We start from the raw sequence: 22,809 nt of genomic DNA on the forward strand, positions 1-22,809 counted from the left end.
GCACGCAACTCAGTTCTTCAGGTTGCCAGAAAGAGAAACTTCAAGATAAATTTCACAAGTTGCTCATTCTCTTTATAGCCATAATTTACAAAATGATCTTAGAGAACTAGCAAAGAATGTGGAAAAAAAAAAAGCAGGTTCCTTACGATTTTGCAACACTCCTCAAGTATTCAATTTTCCTCTCTATCACCAGGACTTCTCTCTCAACTGTAAACAATTTGCGCTTGTTTGACTCTAGGCCAGCAGGTGAGTTCCCTGGTTCCAGATCCTTGAGTTGGACCATCTTGTCTTGTAGTAGTACTCCTATGCTCTGACAGTCCTGAAGAAATGTCTTCACATCAGCCACTCCAATCAGCTCAGAGCCCTTCTCTTCCTTCAGAGTTTCCATGCATTCCCACCTTGGAGAGAGATAACCCGGTTACTTGCATCTAGCCTCAGTCACTATCCCAAATCTTGCCTTCACCTAGGCAGCAGATTCAATTTATAACCTTTATTACACATGAGATACGTTCTTTTTCTATTCAGAAAAAGTCTTGTATAAAGATTTGGTCGGGGCTTAAGTGGGCTGGGGGGGCGAACACTAGCACTCCTCCACAGCCTCGAAGTTCAATCTCAACACCATCTCAAGCAAGGGAACCCTGCTCAGGTGACCAGAACACGGAGAACATGATGCAAATAAACAACAATAGTAAAAATCAAGACCTGGCCGTGCCCCAGTTCCCACTGGGCGGGATGGTGCCAGGAGTAGGTACACAACAGGTAAAAAACACACATTGTAAAGTCAAATAGATTTTGATGTCCCTTTCAATGTTTGTGAAGGGCACCCTCGGCCTGAAATGTAAGTCACCAAAACAGCTGTTGCAGCTCAATAGAGCAGCAAACTACAGACACACAAAACCCTCCCCTCAGGCCAGTCCTGGAAGTCAAAAATTTGTCAGACAGATGTTTACTCATTGTAGTCCATGTTGGGTGTGAAAAGTCAGCTCTACAATTCCCCCATGAGACAATCCTGTTTTACCAGTAGCTCCTTTACCTGCTGTTGATCTCTTCCAGCCAAATCTGGATCTCATAATATTTGCTGTGGCTGATCTTTCTGTATTTAACAGCTAATTTTTCAATGTCTCCCAGCTGGCCTTTGCCTGCAGCCAGTTCTGTTAAAAAGCTCTAAAACAGAAGAGATACAATAATGCAGAACTTGATTTTTTTTTGATTCCTAGGGACGCAGTTCTCAATAATCCATCATATCCACTTATCTCCCACTTTCACAGCTGGCTTCTCCATTTACCTGTCAGCTGACACCATACACACCCACGCCTGTAGTTCCCCTATAGACCTCAGGACCTCCCGTGGCATCCACACTATTCCTACGCATCTATGTCCCACTCCAGTGCGATGCGAGTGCACTGCAGGACACTTTCATCTTCTGTCCTTATTCTTTGAGTGGCATAAGATAAACCACAAGAAAAGTCCTTTTGTACCATAATTTTTGTACATGATACCACACATGCAGAAGTTAAAGTGATACAATTACATCAGCTTAAATAGCTTTATATGAAATAAATATCTGATCTATACATGGCTCCATGAGTTTAAATGAATGAAAAGACTCTCAAAACTCCATTTCTCAACTTTAACTCTTCTCCCAAGGTCGATCTGATTTAAAAGGTATCATCAGTGAGCAATGAAAAGGAGTACCTGATACTTCTGCTGCGTGACCTCCACGTTGTCTGCTTGAGGCTGAAGAGTCTGGAAAATCTTCTCTTTATCTTTCATCCATGACTGGAATTCTTCACAAGAGCTACAGAAGCGGTAATATCCAATCATTTCCTCCAGAGCCTTTTTTCTGTCCTGTAAAACAGATGAAGACTTAAGTATTGCTCTAACAACTCTTTGCTGTTCGAGGGAGAAAGGAAAGGAAAGGAAAGGAAAGGAAAGGAAAGGAAAGGAAAGGAAAGGAAAGGAAAGGAAAGGAAAGGAAAGGAAAGGAAAGGAAAGGAAAGGAAAGGAAAGGAAAGGAAAGGAAAGGAAAGGAAAGGAAAGGAAAGGAAAAGAAAAGAAAAGAAAAGAAAAGAAAAGAAAAGAAAAGAAAAGAAAAGAAAAGAAAAGAAAAGAAAAGAAAAGAAAAGAAAAGAAAAGAAAAGAAAAGAAAAGAAAAGAAAAGAAAAGAAAAGAAAAGAAAAGGAAAAGAAAAGATCCTTGCATTTAGACTACAATACACAGGTGGTAGTTTAGTAGTTTTGTCAGACACTGCCAAAACAGAACAGAGGATGTTACCCTCAGATCACAGTACTTATTCCTAGAGCAACAGTGATTTAAAAGCGTAATAGCAGGAGTTGGAGTGCTCAGACCCTATCAGGCAGCAAGGCCACTGTGCTGCTTGCTGCTGACTGAAGGTCTGTCTCAGTAATCTCAGGAACAGGTAAAAGTCCCATAAAACATGCTTTTGATGGTCTGTATGTAGGGCAGGATTGTGGCAGGTGGGAGACAAAAGTAATATATGGAGAACGCAGATTACGCTTGTTCATTTCTTTTTTGTATTGGGTAAGACAAGCTCAAAGGTTTAAGAGCTGAAGCAAGAAAACTTTGGGTGGTGTGTGTGTGTCTAAGGACTACACAAAGAATCAACTTGTGAAGTAAAAAGACTAGAAGGTAAATGGAAGTTTGCCAGCATAAAATATGTTTTCATACAAAACTTCAGTGATAATCTCAAGCCTTGAAGTCCCACAGGACTTCACAGTGTTGAGGCACATTAATAAACTGAAAAGTAGAAGCCAGCACAGCACTTCATCTCCCCTTGCACTGCTTTGGATTTAGCAATTTTTGTGAAGCATAAAGAATTGTAGCGGATACTATACCTCAGCCATGCTCTGTAAGTTTTCATAAAGTGAATCTATTTCATCTTGGGCCTTCCAGATGTTGTCTGGAAGAAAATGAACATCTGAACTGGAGGTTCCAGGAAATGCAGATTCAGTTGTTGCCCTGGTTCGACTGAATGGTAGCCTTGCTGTCTTTTTATTTAAGTCACTTGGAGCTTCTGTTTTCACCACCTGGTAAGCAAAATTTAACAGAATCGGTGGAGGAATATATCCAATTTGGATAAAAAGTTCACATGGAAGGAAAATCTAGAGTTGCAAGTTCAAACCACAACATTATGACCCTTTAAACAAAAAATTCCTGGTATTCATTCAAATCTGTTTCCTTTGTTTAATTCTGAAGAAATGAACCAATTAACTGAAAAAAAATTTAGTTTTGCCAAAGAAGAAATTTCATTTAGCTCATTTTAAAATATAATGAGACACTAAAAAATCTTATTGTGTGCCCACAGCAAGATTGTGTTTTTTCTTAGAAAATTGGCAACAAACCAAGGAATCTACTGTGCTTACGGTTCTAGTCCAGGTGTTTTAGTACTTCAACATTTGCAGCTTCAAAGCCCGTGAGTGCCCTAGTGAGTAAATGCCTCTATTTGCATATTGAGACCATCTTGTTACATGTTTTTTCATGTTTAATAACAAAGTAATACTATTATTGTTCTAACAAAAAAGTAATGTTGGAATGATGAGGTAAAGGAAAGATCCAAATTGGTGCTCATAGTTGTCAGGCTGATTTGACTAAGTATTGAGGGATCACAGAAATCAAAGAAACAAGCTGTGAAATATCATCTCCCCTGACTTTTGTTGCCAAACAAATTTGTCTCAAGTAAAAAATTTCCTTTATAGTCAGTGAGAAAGAGGGGCAGCTTCATCCTATGTGCCTTAAATGTCCATCCTGTGATGGTATGAGTTGCTCCTGGAGATGTGGGATTGTTCATCACTACATTAGGATGCAGAAAAAAATTGTAAGGATATTTAGATTAAAAGTCTGCCTTACTCTACTGTTGTTAAAAAGTGAGACAGGATTTGTGAGGGCTTGTAAAAGGAAATAATATAGATAAGCGTATTTCCAGCCCTTCGTGGGACACTAACTAGGTGGGCTATGAGTGCCCAATGAACTTCTTTGTAATCTAAAAATTAGCTTCAGTCCTAATTAAAATTTATTCTGATTTAAAAAAATGCTCTTGTTTAAGTAATTGGAATATTAAAAATATTTTACATAATTAAAAGCATTTCATTTACTTTCTTCAACAAAATATGACACAATCCCTCATCTACTTACTGCAGCTGGAGCTTGTTCTGCTGCAACTTCTGCCTGCTCTTTCAGGCGTCTCATCTCAGAGGAGTAGGATGCAATCTCCTTCTCCAAGCGCAAGTGGCGATGCAACAGTGCTTCAGCACTCGATTCATCTTTTCCGTAGTCCTTGCTGGCCAGAAGGGGCTGTCTTTCTCGCAGCCATGAATTTGCTTCATTGATGTCAGCAAAGTACTGAAGGGAACACAGGAGAAGAAAACACTTCCTACCCAGATCCTTTCTCTTTTGAGAATAATGGATAAGACAGAAATACTATTAGGGCTGCAGATACTGGGCTACTTGCAGGTGTTGCGAAAGCTAAGAGTAAGTTAGTTGTAGACTTCTAAATCCTGTATTTCACGATCACATCAAGCACAGATAATTCATAGAATCACAATGACTAAATAGATTCAAGGACTGCCCATACGACTTTTTAAAAAATGCTAACTAACTAAAACATCACAGTTTAAAAGTAGAAGGAACCCACAATGTACGATGTTACCATGTACCATTTAATTCCCACAGGTATTTTTTAACGGCTCTAAGAAGTAACCCAACAACAAACAACAAACTTAACCTACAAAAAAAGCTTTCTTTTTTTCCATATGGTTGTAAAAATATCAGAACAAGATTTTGAGATAGAGAGTAAATATACAACAGAAAAAAAAGGAAACCCAAGGTAGTGAAGGAAAAAGAAAGAACTAAAACACCACAGTGATGTTAAACTTATTAGATAGAGGAGAGAATTTAAACTTTGCCAAGAACAAAGCTGTTAAATTTTGTTCAGGTGTCTCATTGGAACAACAGATTGAGCAAAAATGTAGGAAAGAGAAGGTAACAACACGTAAGATACTGTTTTGCGATTTGCGAATGATTATATAAGAGCTCTTTATGTGCAGATGTGTGAATGTTGGTAGGGGTAAAAGACCTGTGTAGGTCAGAATGACAGGGTCATTTTTCCATGCTTTGGAAGTTCATGGCCAACCCATGAACTGATGGCATATTTTTCCATTGTTAATTTGAGGGGTTTTGTCAGAAAAAAGTCACACAGCTACCTAGATCCCACCCCAGAAAAGACTGCATTAGCGGTGTTACGTGAGCTATTTCCATCACTGTTTTTAGCCGAGAGCATCTCCCAGTCATTCAAATCTCCCACTTAGTTGGCTGGCAGAAGGGATGAGACCAAGCTGCTGGAGATCTTTTGGAAGACAGGCACCTGAAGGTTTCCTACTACAGTTGCCCTGCAAGCAGGAACATAGGGCAGGACTAAACCACATCCATGTACCCTGTACCACACACTATGGGGGAGCCATGCTCACCTGTTTGATGACAGCAGCTGCTTGCAGGCGTCTTTTGCGATCGGCCACCTCATCTTGCAGTTGCTGCCACAACTTCTGGAGGTTGTCTGTCTGGCTCAGAATGTCTTCCTTCCGCAAAGGGTTCTTCTGGCTCAGCTCCCAGCCCCTCCTCATCACATCCGCACATATGGCCCTGTGGGAGTTGCACTCTGCTTCGAGAGCCTAGTAGAGGTATGGAAGACGTGTGGGCACAACTCTCTCCCCACCAACTAAAAGCAAAGTGGTGGTCCTAGTCTCTGCTATTGTAATATGTACATCTCCGAGAGTCCCTTGTCTTATTCAAGCCTATGACTTTTTCCTGAGCCCCGAGATGGTTGTCTCTTGGCTGCCCACACCCAAGTCACTGTCACTACATTTTTGTCTTTGATGTGAAGTTTGTTATGCATTCTTCTCTGAAGGAGATACTTCTTTGTCATTCACCATTTCAGCTGTCTTATGCCTTCCACAAGCAACAAATAGACAAATATATGCACACAAATGTATATTAAAATTACAGGAGAAGCTCCTGTTTCAGTTATGTTATGCAATGTTCAGTTATGTTATGAGTCCATAGGTCTCATCGCTTGCTTACAATGATTCTTTGCCATAAGAAGGCAGTGGCTCATATAGCTAAGCTTTTGATATTAGCCCACAGAAGTTCTTAGGGAAAATCATAAGAGGTTTGTAAACTCGCATAATGTTATCCATGCTGTCTGCTGGTATCTGTCGTCTTTTCACCAAGTCTTTCTTTCCTCACAAGTCTCTTGGCCAGAAAAGGTGAGTGGGGGAAAAAACCAACAAACTAGTAACTTTTTTTCCCCTCTCATCCAAAGTGAGATACTACAGAGCCCAGTATCTTCATTGGAAGCCACGCTTCTAGTCCAGTATGAACCATATTTCTTCTCTACCCTTTCTATCCTTTCTTGGGGAAAAAAATCCCTGTCCTAACCATTTTTTTTTAAACAATAATTCCAGACACTTGAGATAACGAGTGGGTTAGCAGCTTTCGTATAAGTGCTACACAGACTAAACGGAAGGACATAAATGTTCTAAAATCTTTCTATAATACAAAGACAAGACACCACCAGCAAACTCAGATACCTTGTGCTTCTGAATAGAGGCTGTAATCTGGCTGACATCTTTCCCTAATGTTGTTGTTCTTGATAGCTTCCATTTCTCAGAGATCCACGATTCTTCCTCATTGCAGTCACGGAAGAATTCAAACAGCCTCAAAGCCTCTTCTAGCTGTGATTTTCTGAAACAGAGAAAAAAACAGTATATCTCAGTCAGAATTAGGCTCCTGTGAAGGCAATAGTAGCATAATCAAAGAAGAAATTAGAAAATCCTGTATCTGAATGCCTGTAACTCCTTTTTTTGTCATAGGTTATTCATAGAAGAAGTCAAAGGAAACAAGATTACAGCTCTGCCTTCCCCTAGGAGATGAGGAGATAAACACATGCTATTAAGACTTCATATGAAGCAGGTTAAAATAAATGCCGAGAAAGAAACTATTCTTTAGCTATGAGAGCAAGCAATCTCTTTCAGTCAGTTGTAAGCAAGACACTCAAGTTGATTGAGTTATGCCTTCATAAATGGTAAAACAAAAAAAAATCTCAAATGCTGGCAAGCTATGTCTTCTGATAAAGGGACTGATTGACCATCCTAATGAGGAAGAACAGAGCCCTACCGTGATTTGCTCAGTGCTATAAGATTCTGATACAGCTGACGAATCATCTGAACTTTCGCATGAAGCACTTCTGGTTTAACTGTGCTGTCCTTGCTGATCTCTGCTGTCCGCTGGGTTATATGTGTCAGTTTATCTTCATAGGAAGAGATCTGAGAGTCAATCAAGTTATGCTTCTGCAGCAAATCTACTGCTTCCAGGAGCTGCTTTCCACAGTCCTGGGAACTGACTAGCACCTGCAAACAAATGAGAAAAAAAAGGCAGTGGCAGAGAGTGCATCCAAGGGCTCAATACAAAGAAATCTATTGAAAGGTTCCTATTAACTTTCATAACTTCTATATGTAAAAGAATGATGTCAACTAGGTAAAGTAAAAAACCTGCTTTAGGAGAATCACATTTTTTTTTCTTTCAATTTCGTAAACTAATGGCAACAATCCAGAGTTTCTATCTACTCCAGTGCAAGGAATGGTATGTTTTCACACTTAAGTTATTTCTGTTGATTAAGCACTCAAGGTCCCAGAATCCATGGGTACAAAGAATAGCCCTTTGCTATGCATCTCTCTGTAGGCAGATCAATTCACAGTCTGTATTTGGAGAATTCTACAATATCCCATTTTATGGTATATTTTGACTGCAATGTTTTTCGTTTTAGAAACTTACTTGTCTTTACTACCTAAATAATGAAAAGAAGTATTAATAGTGCTTAATTGGTGCCTGGTGAGGGTTCCAAGTGCCTAAAAATCTGTCCTCTTTCTAATTGTATCAGTGGATACAATTGTCAATCCTATTGTACGATTACCAGTTTTCTCTAATATACCCTCAGGCTATCATGGTTCCAACAACATTATTCCCATTAGGTGCCCTTTGTTGACCAGCACGAGGACAGAAAGATTTGTAACTTACAGATAGCTTTTGCATTTAATTTGAAATTCACAACTTCATATAGCCTGTTGAGTCTTCCAACCTGGGTACAAGGCAACCCACAGTCATAAGGACTTTTCTGTCTCTAAATAAGACAAGGCAAGATCAAAGGACGTATTTACACTTTCTGCCATTACAAAATCAGTCTGAAACTAGTTATTTCCTATGCTAAAGAGGAGACTTTGGCCTCCTGCACTCTGGAAACAACTGAAAATTCTTGTTATCGCTGTGAATTTACAGTGAAACTTTTCTCTCAAACAAGCTTAGATACCTGAAATTCAGAGAAATGCCTGAGATAGTCCCCACCTGTATAATCACAGGAGGTAGTTCCAGAAGGTAATTAAGAAGTACTACATGGAATGGGAACAGAAGGCTGGTTTGTTTCATGTTTGCTCTCATAATTCTAAATTTAGGTGAGATTAATTCCCATCTTTATTTTACTACATAATTAGAACCTGTAGTGTGCTCCCTGCAATACCATATCTGGCTTTCTGATTAGAGAGAGCCCCTGTAGCAAAGCCTCTTTTTTCTCATGTAGTTACCTGTGAAGTGTAATTAGGCATCTAAGTAAAAATGGAGTATTTTTTTCTATAGTTGATAGACTTCTCTTCTGTTAGCACCCAGCAGTCCCTGGAATATGTGGGCATTTTTGAGGACACACACTTGTAGCTGTGCAAGCTGTGAGCTGGTGCAGAAGGCTCAGTACCTGCAGTTCTTTCAGCTCGTCTGTAATGGCATCAACGTCCCTCAGGAGACCCAGAATTTCCTGCATTGTACCCAGGGAATGTTGTCGTTTCTGCAGCTGATCTAGAAGATCCTGCCATTGCTTTGAAATGATGCTTTGCCTAAAAAGGAAAGGAAAGAAATCACCAACTTGGACCAAGGACTTTTGGCAGCAGTGGGAGATTCTCAGTGCTTGCAGATTTAGAGAAGCCAGATGAATACACACAATTCTTAGCGTTAGTGCATGAGGACAGACTATGATCACAAAACAGGTCAAATCAATGTCATCCAATTAGTGTGATCACAGGGAGAAATTTTGACTAGCATACCAACTGTCATTGACCTTTTATAATTTACATATTGTTTTTTACAGATCCTCACGCCTGACATCCCACATTGCTTTCGTGTGATACAATAGAAAGACTTGGAAAAAATAAGTGGTCCTTAAATGGTTGCTTAAAGTAAAAAAATAATCTAAACCATATCAGGAGCTTCAATATGATCTTATAAAGATTCTGGTTTACTCTTTTCTAACTGGTTTTCTTAGTTTGCCTATAGGTTTTTTATTTTGTTTGAACTTTAAGAAGCATTGGAATACCACACGAGAGATTATTTCTATGGCATTCTTAGCCATTCCCAAATCAGGCTGCATTGATAATGAGAGAAATCATAATTTCTCAAGATTTGCCCCAAACTGGAGTCAGTCTGAGAAAACTCTGTGCCTTAACTATTCTATGTCCCCCAGACTACATACTGACAGAGAAAGGGGTTGATTTGCAAAAAAAAAATAAATTATTCCTCTAAGCATTTTTGATGGAAGATAGGATTTTTGGCAGAACAAGTATTTTTCATATATAATGAAAATATCTTAAAACTATTTTTCACCAGAAAAATAGTCTAAGGGTTTGACCATTTAAGGAAAAAATAAAAATTTTGAAGAAGATGGAGTATTTATCTTATCTGCTGAAACTGTTCACAGGTAGAAGAAGTTCCTGCCGGTTCTACTCATGAGGAATGGAGCTACAATTCATAGATACAATTAAATTTCTTCCGTCACACCACAGATGTCAGCTAATTTCTACCTCCACTAGTACACAGTGTCACGACTGTCACTCACTTCTGCATGATCTGATCTTTGCCATGATAGTTCTCCTGGCTGATGACTGTAGCCATTTCATCCAAAGACGTGAAGCGTTCCCTTCTGGGAAGTACATCTGCTACAATGGCTTCCAGCTTCTTACTAGCAGCCTCCATCCTGTCTATGCTATCTGGCCAGAAGTCCTGCTTCCCAATCACTTTCCTCATGTCTTCCAAGTAGGACTCACGCAGGGCTGCTTTCTTCAGGAACCTCTGGGCTAGCTGTTCCAGCCTTTCTAGCCTCAACATCTCCTTCTGCAGTGCTTTTCCCCGGTTGTGCTCTGACTTTTCTAGGATAACCCAATGCTTTTCTAAATCCTGCAGCGTCCTCCCCTCTGGAGGCAAATATAGCCGTTGGTTATTTGCTCTCTGCTTGGTCCTGATGTCGAAGAGATGAGCTTCAATCATTCCCTTCTCTTGATATTTGGGGGGTTTCTCCACAGTGCGGAAGGTCTTGAAGTTGGCCACGAGTAGCCACATCTCCTGGAGAGAGTTGGGGAAATTGCGGTCATCCAGTTCCGTCACCTTCTGTTTAATCCATTTCAGGAGGTCAGAGACCATCTGCTCGTATAGAAGTTTCAGATCATCTATCTCCTTCAGGAAGAACAGGAGCTGTGATGGGCATATGAAGTTACAAGCCATATAAGAAGCAAAATAAGGCAAAGTGGGTGAACAGAAAACAACATCTTCATAAATCAAGCTTAGGATTCTAATAGCTGAATATGTGTTAGAAAAACAGTATTTAACAAGCAGGGTGCCACATTCATCACGTTTTTGCATCAAAGTGGTGATAGCTGTCACACCTGAGGCCACGTGAATCCTAGAATAACCTTCCATAAAAGACAGATAAATATTATTTAATGTCTAATTACAATTTTTTATTTTAGAAGAGGATAATATTAGAATAACCAGCATGCATATGGAGACTGTCAGCAGTTCTTTTGTGGGCTAACTAGAAAGCTAGAATTGCAAACTGAGGGTTCAGGTTTTTCTGTTTCACAATGGAAAAAAACACAAACAGATTTTTTTCTATTTTCTTTCCTAAGCCCAAAATGATTCTATACCATTTGATATGCACATCCTCTGAGGTTGTAGGAGATTGTGTGAGAAGATCCTGGTTGCCTCACAGCAGGTTGTGGTTAAAAAGCCCCTCCTTTATCTCTTCTTTTGGAGATATTTTTCTTTATATAAATTATTAGATAATGTCTCATAGCCAAAGAGGGATTTGGTGAGGGTGTTAACTCTGATTCAATATTAATTTTCCAAGTCCAGGACATTTATTGGTTTCATTTGTGGTCTGACCTGCCTTTATTTCAAGTTCAGGTAAACACTGGAACAAACATTTCAAATTAAACCCATAATGACACAAAGAGTCTTAGAATAAAATCATGTTTTCTTCCTACTTTACATTGTTTCCATCTTTGTCTTTATATTTTCTCATTTGCCCTAACATAGTAGCCTTCCTGCAGATTTCAGGTTTAATGCTGAACAATGTTGTCTGCCTCTGTCATTCCACTGAGTCCCACTGATTAATAAAGGAGCAAGGCAGACTAATAAGGGAAACAGCACGAAGCAAAAATGCAGTCCCTGCAAGTGGTAATCTGCTATTACCTACCAGAAAGCACACTTGGCAATGAATAAGTGTCACATTATTGGATGAGGAGTAAAACAGCACCAACATTTAGTGCAGAAAAAGTAGTGCATGACATCAGGGCTCCTTTCTGTATTTTCTGCCACTGTACCTAGTTCTGATTGAAAGATCCTAACATACGCATGGTCACCTCATGTGGGAGGGGGAAAGGAGATTAACCTCCCCAAGCTGATTCTGGTCACACAGAGTCTGAAATCAAAGGCTTCCCTTGACAGATTCAGGCTTCCCTCCCCAATCCCATTACTAAATTCAGAGCTGCCTTTTTGAGTGGACTAAGGACATGAAGAGATTAACATCTATTTCATTCTCCTTCTGGGTATTTGTGTGTGTCAGAAATGCAGGAAGATCAAACATCAGAGACAAGTTAAAATTGAGAATGAGGTAAAGAGAGAAAAAGAAGCAGTTAAGTTGAAAGAGAGAGAGAAAAAGAGTAATTATATCTGTACAAAATGGAAAAAAAAACCCCAAAACAGTTAAAGACAACAAGAACTGAAAAAGGACAGAGTAAGAAACATTCTTTCACTTATTTTCTCCATAATACGAAAGTTATGACTTATTTGATCCTTATAGGTCCTCTAATACATGCTTGGAGATTCAAGGCCTATTTTAGGTTTGACAGAGGAAAAGCAATGTCTTCTGGCCAAATTCCAGAATCTGGTGTGCAGACCAGGCAAGCCCTACCGCCCACTCTCCTCTCTGACCACTTTTTGATAGAATTCACATCCTGATCTCATCAAACATTTCATTCAGATAACATCACTGTTACTGATAGGTTTGTGATCATCTTGTTCTTGTCCCAGAACACTTTGTTAGCTGAGCAAACCCTGCTTTGCAAAAGCTTTTTACCTTGCTGCTACTGGGGAACTCTTAGTTAGGATTTTTTTGATTCCTGTTAAGCAATGTATTCCTCCTCTCAACTGCATAAGCAGTTCTCAGAGTCCAGATGTTCATGTAAGACAATCCTAGATGTGTAGGTTTTCCATGGGCTATATGTTTTCTATTTTTGGCAAAACCAGAATAGTTTATTCTGAAGGTAGAAATTAAATTCTCTCTAAGGAAAGTGGTCTTCAGTGGAACAACCACAAACATCCTTCAGTTTTCCATCAACAGTATGCAAGTAATTTTTGATGTAAACTTACGACTGTATGTGAGACAAAATGTATGTGGAAACTGGAAAAAAAACCCCAAACCTTTGGAGTTCTTTTTTCCCTAGAATTGTTTTGCTGTTTTTTGTACTCCCTTATTTCTCCCCATCTTCCCCCTCTCCCCCTTTTTGTACCTGACTAAGGAGTTAGAAAGAAAGGATGAGGGTTTTCACAGGAAATCAGGAAATAAAAATCCAAAGTAGTCCTATAGAATAAGAGATAATGTGTTGAATCAGAAAATTGTTGACTAGTTCTGCTTTTGCCTTGCAGTAGTCCTCCCAGTGTTAATGAGGTCTGTATGCCTCAAGCTGCCTTGGAGCCAGCTCAGTTCTCAAACCAAAAATGTGAGGTCTAAAAGAGATTCATTTGCAGCTAGACAAATTCAGTCCCCTTGAGAGATCAAAGGGTCTGCAGACACTTGTCAAGATTCAAGTGACAATAAAGGTCTTTCAAATAGCTATGTCATTTGATGCAGTTCAAGCGATCCCTAAGTTGAGCTTGCAAAAAACCCACCCATTTCCAACACATATTTAGCTTTAACTGTTTAACTTTTAACTTCTGAATATAGCAATGCACTCACTTTAGTAAGTCGCTTTTGTATTGTCTGGCCTTGTTTCAGTCTGGAGAAGTAGTGGTAATAGAGTGACACATAAGTCATGACCGATCTCTCATCCGGGTAGGGTACTGCCACATCCTCAGCATCAAGCAATCTGCTGATTCCTAGCTCTTTCTCAGCAACATTGAAGGCGTTGTTCAAGTTTTTGATGGGCTGGTCCTGCCGCAGTGAGCTATAGTGGATAAGATCAGGCCTGGACAAGGAGAAGAACAGGGTGTGGAGTGGAAGAAATATTTAAGTTTGTCATAAATTCTTTCAGATTACAAACCATAAACTGTTTATTAGACTAAGGAATGTGACTTTAACAGGGAAATTACTCTGTCTGACCTTGAGCTTCATTCAATAAAGTCATCACTGTCCTACGTAACAGGAAGAAGATTGTCCCTTAGTAAAATGAAGTACGACTCCCAGCAAATCTCTGCCCTTCACTTATTTCTCCTCTTCACTGATGAATGAAAACCAAAGCCTACTAGAGAGGCAATTTTGAAGAGGGAGGTGACTGCCAGCTGGGGAAGTTACAGAATCCCACCATGGTATCCTGCCAGAAGATGTACCAGAACCATTAATAAGAGAAGAAATATTCAAAGTTCTCCCAGGTGGTTTCTCCCTCCTGCCTTGGGCACTTTTACAAAGGGAGAAAGAAAGAGAAAGGTTGCTTACTCTGTTACAATTGAACCAGAAGGTAAACGTGCTTACAAAGTGCATATAATAAAACCAGTCTCTAAAATAGTAATTTTTTAAAAAGAGCAATGTGAACATGACATAGGGGCTAAAAGCAAATTATGGGCAGCATTGTTCAGATTTGTGATATTCCCTTTGGAGTTCAATTTTACACCCAACAAAAAGAACTACCGAAAAGGATCATTTGGTCCTTCCTTCCTCAGAGAGAGAGAATATCCATTTAAGAAAGGCAGTCTTCAGTGAGAACAGACAAAGAGAGGATTTGACAGTTTCTTGAAAAATACTTCTAATTCAGACCCTGGAACAACTTGTGCCGGAGCCAGATACAGCAGGGGGCATCTGATCTTACCTGTGATCTTACCTGTGACCTAAGATCCATCAGATCTTACCTGTGAGCGTGTATGAGTGCATTGAAGGCCAGACCATCACTCCAGCTTTTGGAGAAATCCTTCACATTCACATTGGAATAGCTGGCAGTTTTATGCTGACACCAGAGTAGCAAGGCTTCATTAGCAAATAGAACATCAGCTCTCCCTCCAAATTCTTCCTGTGAAGACAGCAGTGAAAAGAAAAATCAGTGTGAACAATATATGGAAGTAGCATCAGTGGGTTTCCATGTAAGTTCCCAAAGATCACTTTGTATTACTTCTGTCCTATTCACAAATCCCCTCAAAGTCATGACTTGCAGACTGTATCTGCCATGGAGGTAGAATGATTTAACACGGGAGTAGAAGTTTTCTGTTAAAGTGAATTGAATGAACCCAGAAATTATGATGTGAAATGCAGGTGTTAAAAGGTTTAAAAATTTTTCTCTTCGGCACGGCTTGTAGAAACCAAGTGAAAAGCAAAGCTCAGTTTATTTCCTTCCTTAGCTATGAACTAGAAATCAGAAGCAAAATATTAATATAATTTATCCAGGTCTAATGTTAGAAATTATTAACATTATTTCATAATAACTTCATAGGATCTTATCTTTTATGTACTTAGAGTACATGTTAAATAATCTTAAAAATGATACTTTTCTTCAAGGAAAGAGCAAAAGAACAATGTGCAGTTCAAATCTAGAGAAAACTGTTGTCACAGAGTCTTTTTGGAGTCAAAAGACAGTAAAAGTTGTGGAAGAGAGCAAGGAACTTGAACGTCCTATCCACCTCCAAGTTACTCTTTTATGTCTCTTTGGGAAACTACAAAATGGATTCAATTACTTTTAGAAATTGCAAATATAGAATAATGTAATGTAACGTAATGTAAAGTAGTGCTATGTAGAGGAATAAAATCAAATGGGTAGGAAACTTTATCAAAACGGTCCTTGCTGACTTGGAACTATACAAAGCCTCTGAAATACTCTAGTCAGGCAAAAAAATAAAGAGTGTTTTACCTTATCAAGTTTGATAGAAGAAATCTGAAATCGAAGTATAATGATCCAGATAAGTCCGAGGATTAAGGTTCTGTCACCATCTACAATATTCTCAGGACCAATCACTTTTACTTGTACCTGCTAATAAATCAATATCACTTCAGCATAAAAGCACTCATGTCCATCTCTCTGAAGGATATATCTCTGTAACAAGCTGTTATTGAAGAGGGTGTTCAGACTGTTTTCTTAAGGAAACAGGTTTTATGTGGTGTCTTCACTTATCTTTATACAAAGAAATTAAAATCTGATTCCTTTTTTTCCTTTAATAAAATGCCTGGCCTGTCTTCAAGGAATTGTGTATTAGGGGGGTAAATCATAATGAACATAATATTATTATTAGTTAGCAACATACGTAAGTAATTGTGATCTCCGGTACCAATATTAACTTACCTTGGATTTCAGAAACATGATGGCTTTGCTGTTGTTCTCTAGAAAATGCACTCTCATCTTTCCCCGGTTGGGTCTGGGCAAAGCTTCTCCGGAGAGCAGCTCCAGGAGTCGCATGAGAGAGATGCCATCCTTCAAGTCCATGTAAATATCTTCTATCACAATCTTTACCTGCAAAGACCAGCCAGACAATACAGGCTGGCTGAAAATTTGGGCCACAAAACCCTCTACTTTGTATACAAAACAAACAACACATTCTGGCTGTTTCACTGAGTTTTCTGTAAGTCAGTAGATACATCTGAAAAGTATCTTTGTGAATCTTAATTCACAAAAAATGGATTTGCAGGAGGACTGAACATTATTGATGGAAGTAGATTGAAGTAAGAAAAAACCAAAACCCTGCAACTAAGGAAATAAAAAAGCAGGGGAATTTTGAAAAAGATAAAAAATAAAATCAGCATTTTCAAAACCAAACATTTTAGAAGTGCAGACAATTTTTATTTCAATTCAAATGAATCCTTTAAACTTTTTATTCTGAGCAATGCATTTCATTTAAGAATTGAGCTGATAATCCCATTCCATGACTTGGTTTTTACTCCATAGTCTAAAAAAATCTGTTATCCTGCTTAGAACTCTACTGCCACTCAAAGACTCCATATTTATAGTCAGAGTCTCACATTAAGCAAACGGTTAAGATCTTTTCATAGAATCACAGAATGGTTTGGGTTGAAAGAGACCTCAAAGATCATCTAGTTCCAACCACCTGCCACAGGCACGTACACCTTCCACTAGACCAGATTGCTCAAAGCCCCATTCAACCTGGCCTTGAACACTTCCAGGGATGGGGCATCCACAGCTTCTCCAGGCAATCTGTGCTGGTGCCTCATCACCCTTGTAATGAAGAATTGCATCTAATCTAAATCTCTCCTCTTTCAGCTTAAAACCATTACCTCTCATTCTATTGCTACATGCCTTTGTAAAAAGTCCCTCTCCAGGTTTCTTGTAGCCCCTCTTTAGGTATTGGAAGGCTGTTATAACATCTCCCGGGAGCCTTCTCTTCTCTTCTCTTCTCTTCTCTTCTCTTCTCTTCTCTTCTCTTCTCTTCTCTTCTCTTCTCTTCTCTTCTCTTCTCTTCTCTTCTCTTCTCTTCTCTTCTCTTCTCTTCACAAACCCAATTCTCAGCCTGTCTTCATAGCAGAAGTATGACATCCCTCTGATAATTTTCATGTCTCTTCTTTGGACTCGCTCCAAAAGGTCCATGTCCTTCTCATGTTGGGGGTCCCAGAGCTGAATGCAGTATTCCAGATGGTGTCTTACAAGAGTGAAGTGGAGGGGGAAAATCATCTCCTGTGACCTACTGGTCACACTTCTTTTCATGCAGTCCACGATATGGTTGGCCTTCTGGACTTTCAGCACACATTGCTGGCTCATGTTGAACTTCTCATCAACCAGCACCCCCAAGTCCTTCTCCTCAGGGTTATTCTCAATCCATTCTCTGCCCAGCCAGTATTTGTCTTTGGAATTGCCTTGACCCAGGTGTAGAACCTTGCTTTTTGCCTTGTTGAACTTCGTGAGGTTTGCACAGGGCCACATCTCAAGCCTGTCAAGGTCCCTCTGGATGGCATCCCATCCTTTCAGCATGTTGACCACACCACACAGCTCAGTGTTGTTGGCAAACTTGTTGAGGGTACCTTCAATTCTACTGTCTGTCACCAACTCTGACTCCTGAGAAGCGTCATTTGTCACTGGTCTCCACTGAGACATGAAGTTTTTGTCTGCAACACTTTGAGTGTGATTATCCAGCCAATTCCTTATTCACCGAGCGTCCTATCTGTCAAATCCATGTCTCTCCCATTTAGTAACAAGGATGTCATGCAGGACGGTGTCAAATGCTTTGCACAAGTCCAGGCATACAACACTAGTTGCTCTTCCCTTATCCACTGATGCTGTAACCCCATTGTAGAAGGCCACCAAATTAATCGGGCACTATTTGCCTGTAGTGAATTCACGTGGACTGTTCACCAATAGGCTCTTTATTTTCCATGTGCCTCAGCATAGTTTCCAGAAGGATCTTACCAGGCACAGAGTTGAGACTGACTGGCCTGTAGTTCCACTTTTTTCCTTTTTAAAAAATTGGGCTTATGTTTCTCCTTTCCCAGTCAGCGCAGAGTGCCACGACTTCTAAAATATGATGGATAGTGCCTTAGGAATTTCATTTGCCAGTTCCCTCAGCACCCATGGGTGCGTCTTACCAGGTCCCATTGACTTGTGCACCTTCAAGTTCCTTAGCTGCTCTTGAACCTTTTCCTCTCCTCCAGTGGGTGGTTCTTCGATTTCCCAGTCCCTGTCTTTGCGCTCTGCAACCTGGGTGGTGTAGCTTGAGCTCTTGCTGGTGCAGACTGAGTTAAAAAAGTTGTTAAGTAGCTCAGCCTTCTCCGTATCCCCGTTAACCAGATCTCCCATCTTTCAGGAAAAAATGTACTTCATTGTTGTCAGTAGTGAGGTCACCCAGTGCTTGGGTGATATAATATGACATAGAGTGTACTCTGACCTAACAAGAACTTGCCTTGGGCATTTCCTTTTGGCCTTAGGCCACTAGCTACCAAGAAGTGACATTGAAACCATACCATATACTGAAGAATAACTTACTGTGATTCTGAAATCACTGTGAACAATCTTTTTGCTTACAGAAAAAAATCTGAAGTATTAGCTTTTTTTTTAATTCAGAGCATACTTACACGTAGGGAGGGGAGAAAGAACAAACATATGCTTTTTCATTCCTGCCCATTTATTAGTCAGTTTAACAGCTCTTTTCTCCAAAGAAAGCAGAAAACATTGAAAGTGTAAAAGCAACTCAGAGAGACTTTAAGTCTGTACTGTGTGTGGAATAAGAGTTTACAGCTTTCTCTGACTGATTATCTCAATGAAAAGCACTCATTTAGTTGCCAACTTTATTTCTTTTTGCATATTAAATAAACTTAAAATTCTGCCTATAGTGTATTACTGTTAAAAAATTAAAGCTATTATATTCTGTGACACTTCCATAAATGAAGAATATTTCCATCTAAATTTATAGAGATAGCCTTCACGTATCCACTCTATGCCTCACCCAGCAATAGTTTTAATAGCTATTTTGTCATCATTCTTGTCATAAAGATACCAATCACAGGTTGCTTAAAAAATCCAATCCAATAGCGTACTTAGTGCCAGACTTCAAATAGTCAAGAGTGCAATTGAGAAGCGGAAAAACATTGCTGAGAAGACTTAGATAAGCTGTCAGTCTCTGCACTATTTGTTACCTTATATGGGTTGAAAAGCTCTCACAGACTTTTTTCTCCATGCTTTTATGACATATGAACAAGTACTGTGCAGAAAGTTAAGGCTGACTTTGTAATCTTTGAACCTGATGCTATTTTTAAAATGAGAAAGTATGTGTATCTGCAGTTAAACAGAAATAATTTCTTACTCCATAAGACACTAACTTTCTGCAAGTGGAAAAATGAAAATGTGTTTTGCACTTCTTCTCTTACAGTAAGAAAAATAAATCTAAAAATTTGCCGTGCTCTAAGGCTGTCGTTGCACCAACCACTAACTTAAAACAATACACCGAAGAAAATGTATCTAGTATTGAAACATCATATAATAGTGATGACCTAGAATAAAACCAAGAGGTCCGGTCCTGCTTGGTGACGCCAAGGTCCATTTTTATTAATATCAACATCTCAATTACAGACAAAGGGAATTAGTTTTGGATGATGTAATTGCTTACTGTGACACAGCTACATCATTTGTGCCTGAAATGAATTTATCTGCAGTAAGCCTGGAGACTTTTGGCATATATTTGAGTTAGCTTGCACACACAAATCAAACGCATACTATCTCTGAAGCTTTTTGGAAGTCTAAGACTTGCCGAAAACAAATTGTTCTGTACTTGCATGGTAGTATGCCTGAAAATGCTAGACTTAAGGCAACATTTTTGAAGCCATTGAGCAGCACCTCAAGCTGGACTGATCAGGCAAAGTCTTAAATTTTGGCCAGATAATTAAGAGCTGAGCATTGTTTGGGGTAATCTAGACATTTGCAGATAGTTTACTTGTTAGGAAAAAGAAGAGCAAATAAAGATCATCCTGTGAGATGATCACCAAGATACACTTCACATCACAATATTACTAGTTTATATACTCTACTAAAGTGAACCCCGATTTCAGGGAAGACTGGTAGCATGGAGAATGGAGACAAATGCAAGGTAAAAGTTACAGGCCTGAGCACTCTGGTTAATAAAAGCCTTCCTTGCTTACCTATATTTGTAGTGTCAACACTGAGGAAAAATATGTAAATTATAACATAAAATAGGAATACAGTGGGTGAAATAAATTAAAAAAAAAAAAAAAACCAGAAAATTTTCCCCCAACCTAAAGGAGCTACCTACATCATTCCTGAGGAAGACATTGTTCATCCAGTTGGTGAAGGTTTTCTTTTGCATGGACATACGCTGCTCCTGCAGCTTTTTGATATGATCCTTTTCATACTCCGTACCCATGGTCAGCTAGGAAGTCAGAAATTCCAGTGAGGTGCTCAGTGCTGAAGAGATCTGCCTGGTTAGTTGCAAAAAACAATAACATATCCACTGTATGTAGGGAACCCAACCCCAATGGGTACAAGATTCAGTGCCACACCCAGTATAATATCTAAATTTCCTTTTGCTTGTACTTTGTACTTCAAATTCACTCAACTTTATTTTTAACTTTAATTCTCCCTTTAAGTGCATCTCTAGTATCAGGATGAAAATGTGACATGTATCTATGCAGCATTACTTCCTTTCAGTGGCTCCCCAGTCACTTAATCCTATGAGGAGTCATCCCATGATGACTTGAAAGCCATCAATAGCTTTCTTGGGTGTTCTGGAAGCATGTGAGAAAGAACTGATCTTGAACTTTGTCAGAAAGAGAGATCTGCAAATCACTTCAAAGCAGTGCTTGAAGGTGACTATATTCTCTGAGGACTGGTTGAAATGTTGCTGTTAGCTTTGGGACCACAGTAATTCCAAAAGAAATGAAATAACTGCTTAGAAAGGAAATGGAACAGACTTGGTTCTTTCCTCTCATAAGTTCAGCTTTTGCATATCTATCACTGTAAGTGTGGTGACACATGTTCATCATCACATGGACAAGATCCTAGGCTGGGAGTTGGGAAGCATTATTCTGCTTCCCCAGACTGTTACAGGCTTGTCTGCCTCATCCACATCAGTGAAAAATCAGACTTGTAATTTACCACAGCACCCAAGCTAAATATTCAGGAAGATTAGAAAGAAGGAATCTTCCCTTTAAAGGCTGTGATACAATAAAATGAATATCAGCTCAACTGAACAATTCTTTTGGAGTTATTTGGCTCACAGAGTAAGTCTGTAACAGCAGTGACCTTGCTGTTATGAAGGTGGGAGAATAATTTAAAGATAAAAAATGACAGTCAATGTAAGATCCATAGCTACAGACATCTTTAGTTACCAAACATCATCTGCTTGGACTACTGCCATAATTATAAGTATTACCTGGCTATCAGCCTAGCTGCAAAGTCAAAAAAACTGTTGTAATTGTGGAAAAGAAGAGACGTGTTTGCTGCTGTCAACTCACTGCAAAGAGGGAAGTGAATGAAAATTAAGACCTCTGACAATCTGCAGAGATACTGAGCAGGGTGACCTGCTTCCCAAGTACTCTGTGTCCATTTTGTGAAGGCCCAGTTCTGAACTATTCTGGGCTCTGCTCCCTTTTAATTCATAAAACACAAAGTGCTGCAGAAAAACATTATCTGTCTTAGCATGAGAAGACAGCAATAGGGAACTATTAACAGCAGCCACTGCAGATGGGAGGCTCCTTGCCTGATGGTTTTCCATGCTTAATGAATATGAAGAATTTTGCCATTTTACAAGATGAAAAGGTGTAGGAAGTGCAGAAGGGATGGTTTGTTACTGCATTGTCAATTTGTCTTTTTTTTTTCTTTTTTTTTCAGATGTTTCTTAACTTCTTAACTGAACAACTTTCAGATGTGCTTAACTTCTGCAGAACAGGGACACTATTGAAGCCTGATGAATAACACAGGGAAGGATCAAGACCATAGATGAAAGTCTTGTGAAAGGAAGAATTTAGCAACATTTGAAATAGGACTACAAAGAAGATTCTCACGATATTTTCTGACCTTTTGAGCTAGTTCAGCATTGCCTACTTTCTCTGTCTGGAGAGCAGGTATTCAAAGAACTGCTTTTCCCTTCCAGAGAGGTGATATTATCTCACTCTCATCTAATAAACCCATAGAGTTAACCCATATGGTAATGCCATTTCTGAATTTGCTGAGTAGTTCTCAGAATGTCTCCAGGCTCCTTTTTTTGAGAAGAGTTATTATCCAAGCATTGCAGCCACCCTGAGCAATGACTGAAGTGCTTTGATTTAGGTGCAAAGGAGGCTTAGGTGTTGAGCTACCACCTCACACACCAGCTCACCTGTCTTATTAAACTAAGTTACAAATGCTTACCTCATTGGTAGATGATTATCTGGAGACAGATCTGTAACAGATCTGTTACAGACAGATAATCTACAGGATGCAAAAGCAGTGCTAAAAGCCAAATCCGGATATACAGATATATTACAGAAGGAAAACCAAAGAACATTTAAAACAATGGACTTACTCAGGTTTGGAGGAACTCCCTTCTGATATTCAGCAGTTGGTCATTCTGGAGAATGACTTTCAGTTGTAAATCCACTCCTATTCCTATGTTCAGCCCACTGTTTTCACGCAAAGTGACCTTTGAATTCAGGAACAGAGACCAAGTATTTATGATTTACCTATGAACCTTGCATCTCATCTAGAGGAAATAACTCATCAGAACACAATGAGTAAAGGTTATCATAGGCCTTTTTCAATTCTTATACTCAAAAATAATATATGAACAGTA

At 39.3% G+C, this 22,809-nt stretch overlaps 1 protein-coding gene across 1 annotated transcript in view; it reads right to left on the bottom strand.

The window, feature by feature from the left end:
• SPTBN5 (spectrin beta, non-erythrocytic 5) overlaps positions 1–20,403 on the bottom strand; it is a 95,389-nt gene extending 74,986 nt beyond the window's left edge. Inside the window, exons 1-15 of the mRNA XM_054069165.1 lie at positions 20,293–20,403; positions 15,867–16,034; positions 15,438–15,557; positions 14,449–14,606; positions 13,343–13,571; positions 9,947–10,578; positions 8,813–8,951; positions 7,189–7,421; positions 6,603–6,756; positions 5,484–5,684; positions 4,153–4,359; positions 2,856–3,047; positions 1,696–1,848; positions 1,034–1,164; positions 147–398 (exon numbers count right to left, since the gene is read on the bottom strand). Of these exons, the coding sequence (XP_053925140.1) occupies positions 147–398; positions 1,034–1,164; positions 1,696–1,848; positions 2,856–3,047; positions 4,153–4,359; positions 5,484–5,684; positions 6,603–6,756; positions 7,189–7,421; positions 8,813–8,951; positions 9,947–10,578; positions 13,343–13,571; positions 14,449–14,606; positions 15,438–15,557; positions 15,867–16,034; positions 20,293–20,403 (3,080 nt within the window). The remainder of the gene's footprint in view (positions 1–146; positions 399–1,033; positions 1,165–1,695; positions 1,849–2,855; positions 3,048–4,152; positions 4,360–5,483; positions 5,685–6,602; positions 6,757–7,188; positions 7,422–8,812; positions 8,952–9,946; positions 10,579–13,342; positions 13,572–14,448; positions 14,607–15,437; positions 15,558–15,866; positions 16,035–20,292) is intronic.
• Between the last annotated feature and the right edge of the window lie 2,406 nt (positions 20,404–22,809).

The sequence above is a fragment of the Cuculus canorus genome, chromosome 5, assembly GCF_017976375.1.
Source record: "Cuculus canorus isolate bCucCan1 chromosome 5, bCucCan1.pri, whole genome shotgun sequence".
Classification (NCBI taxonomy): Eukaryota; Metazoa; Chordata; class Aves; order Cuculiformes; family Cuculidae; genus Cuculus; species Cuculus canorus.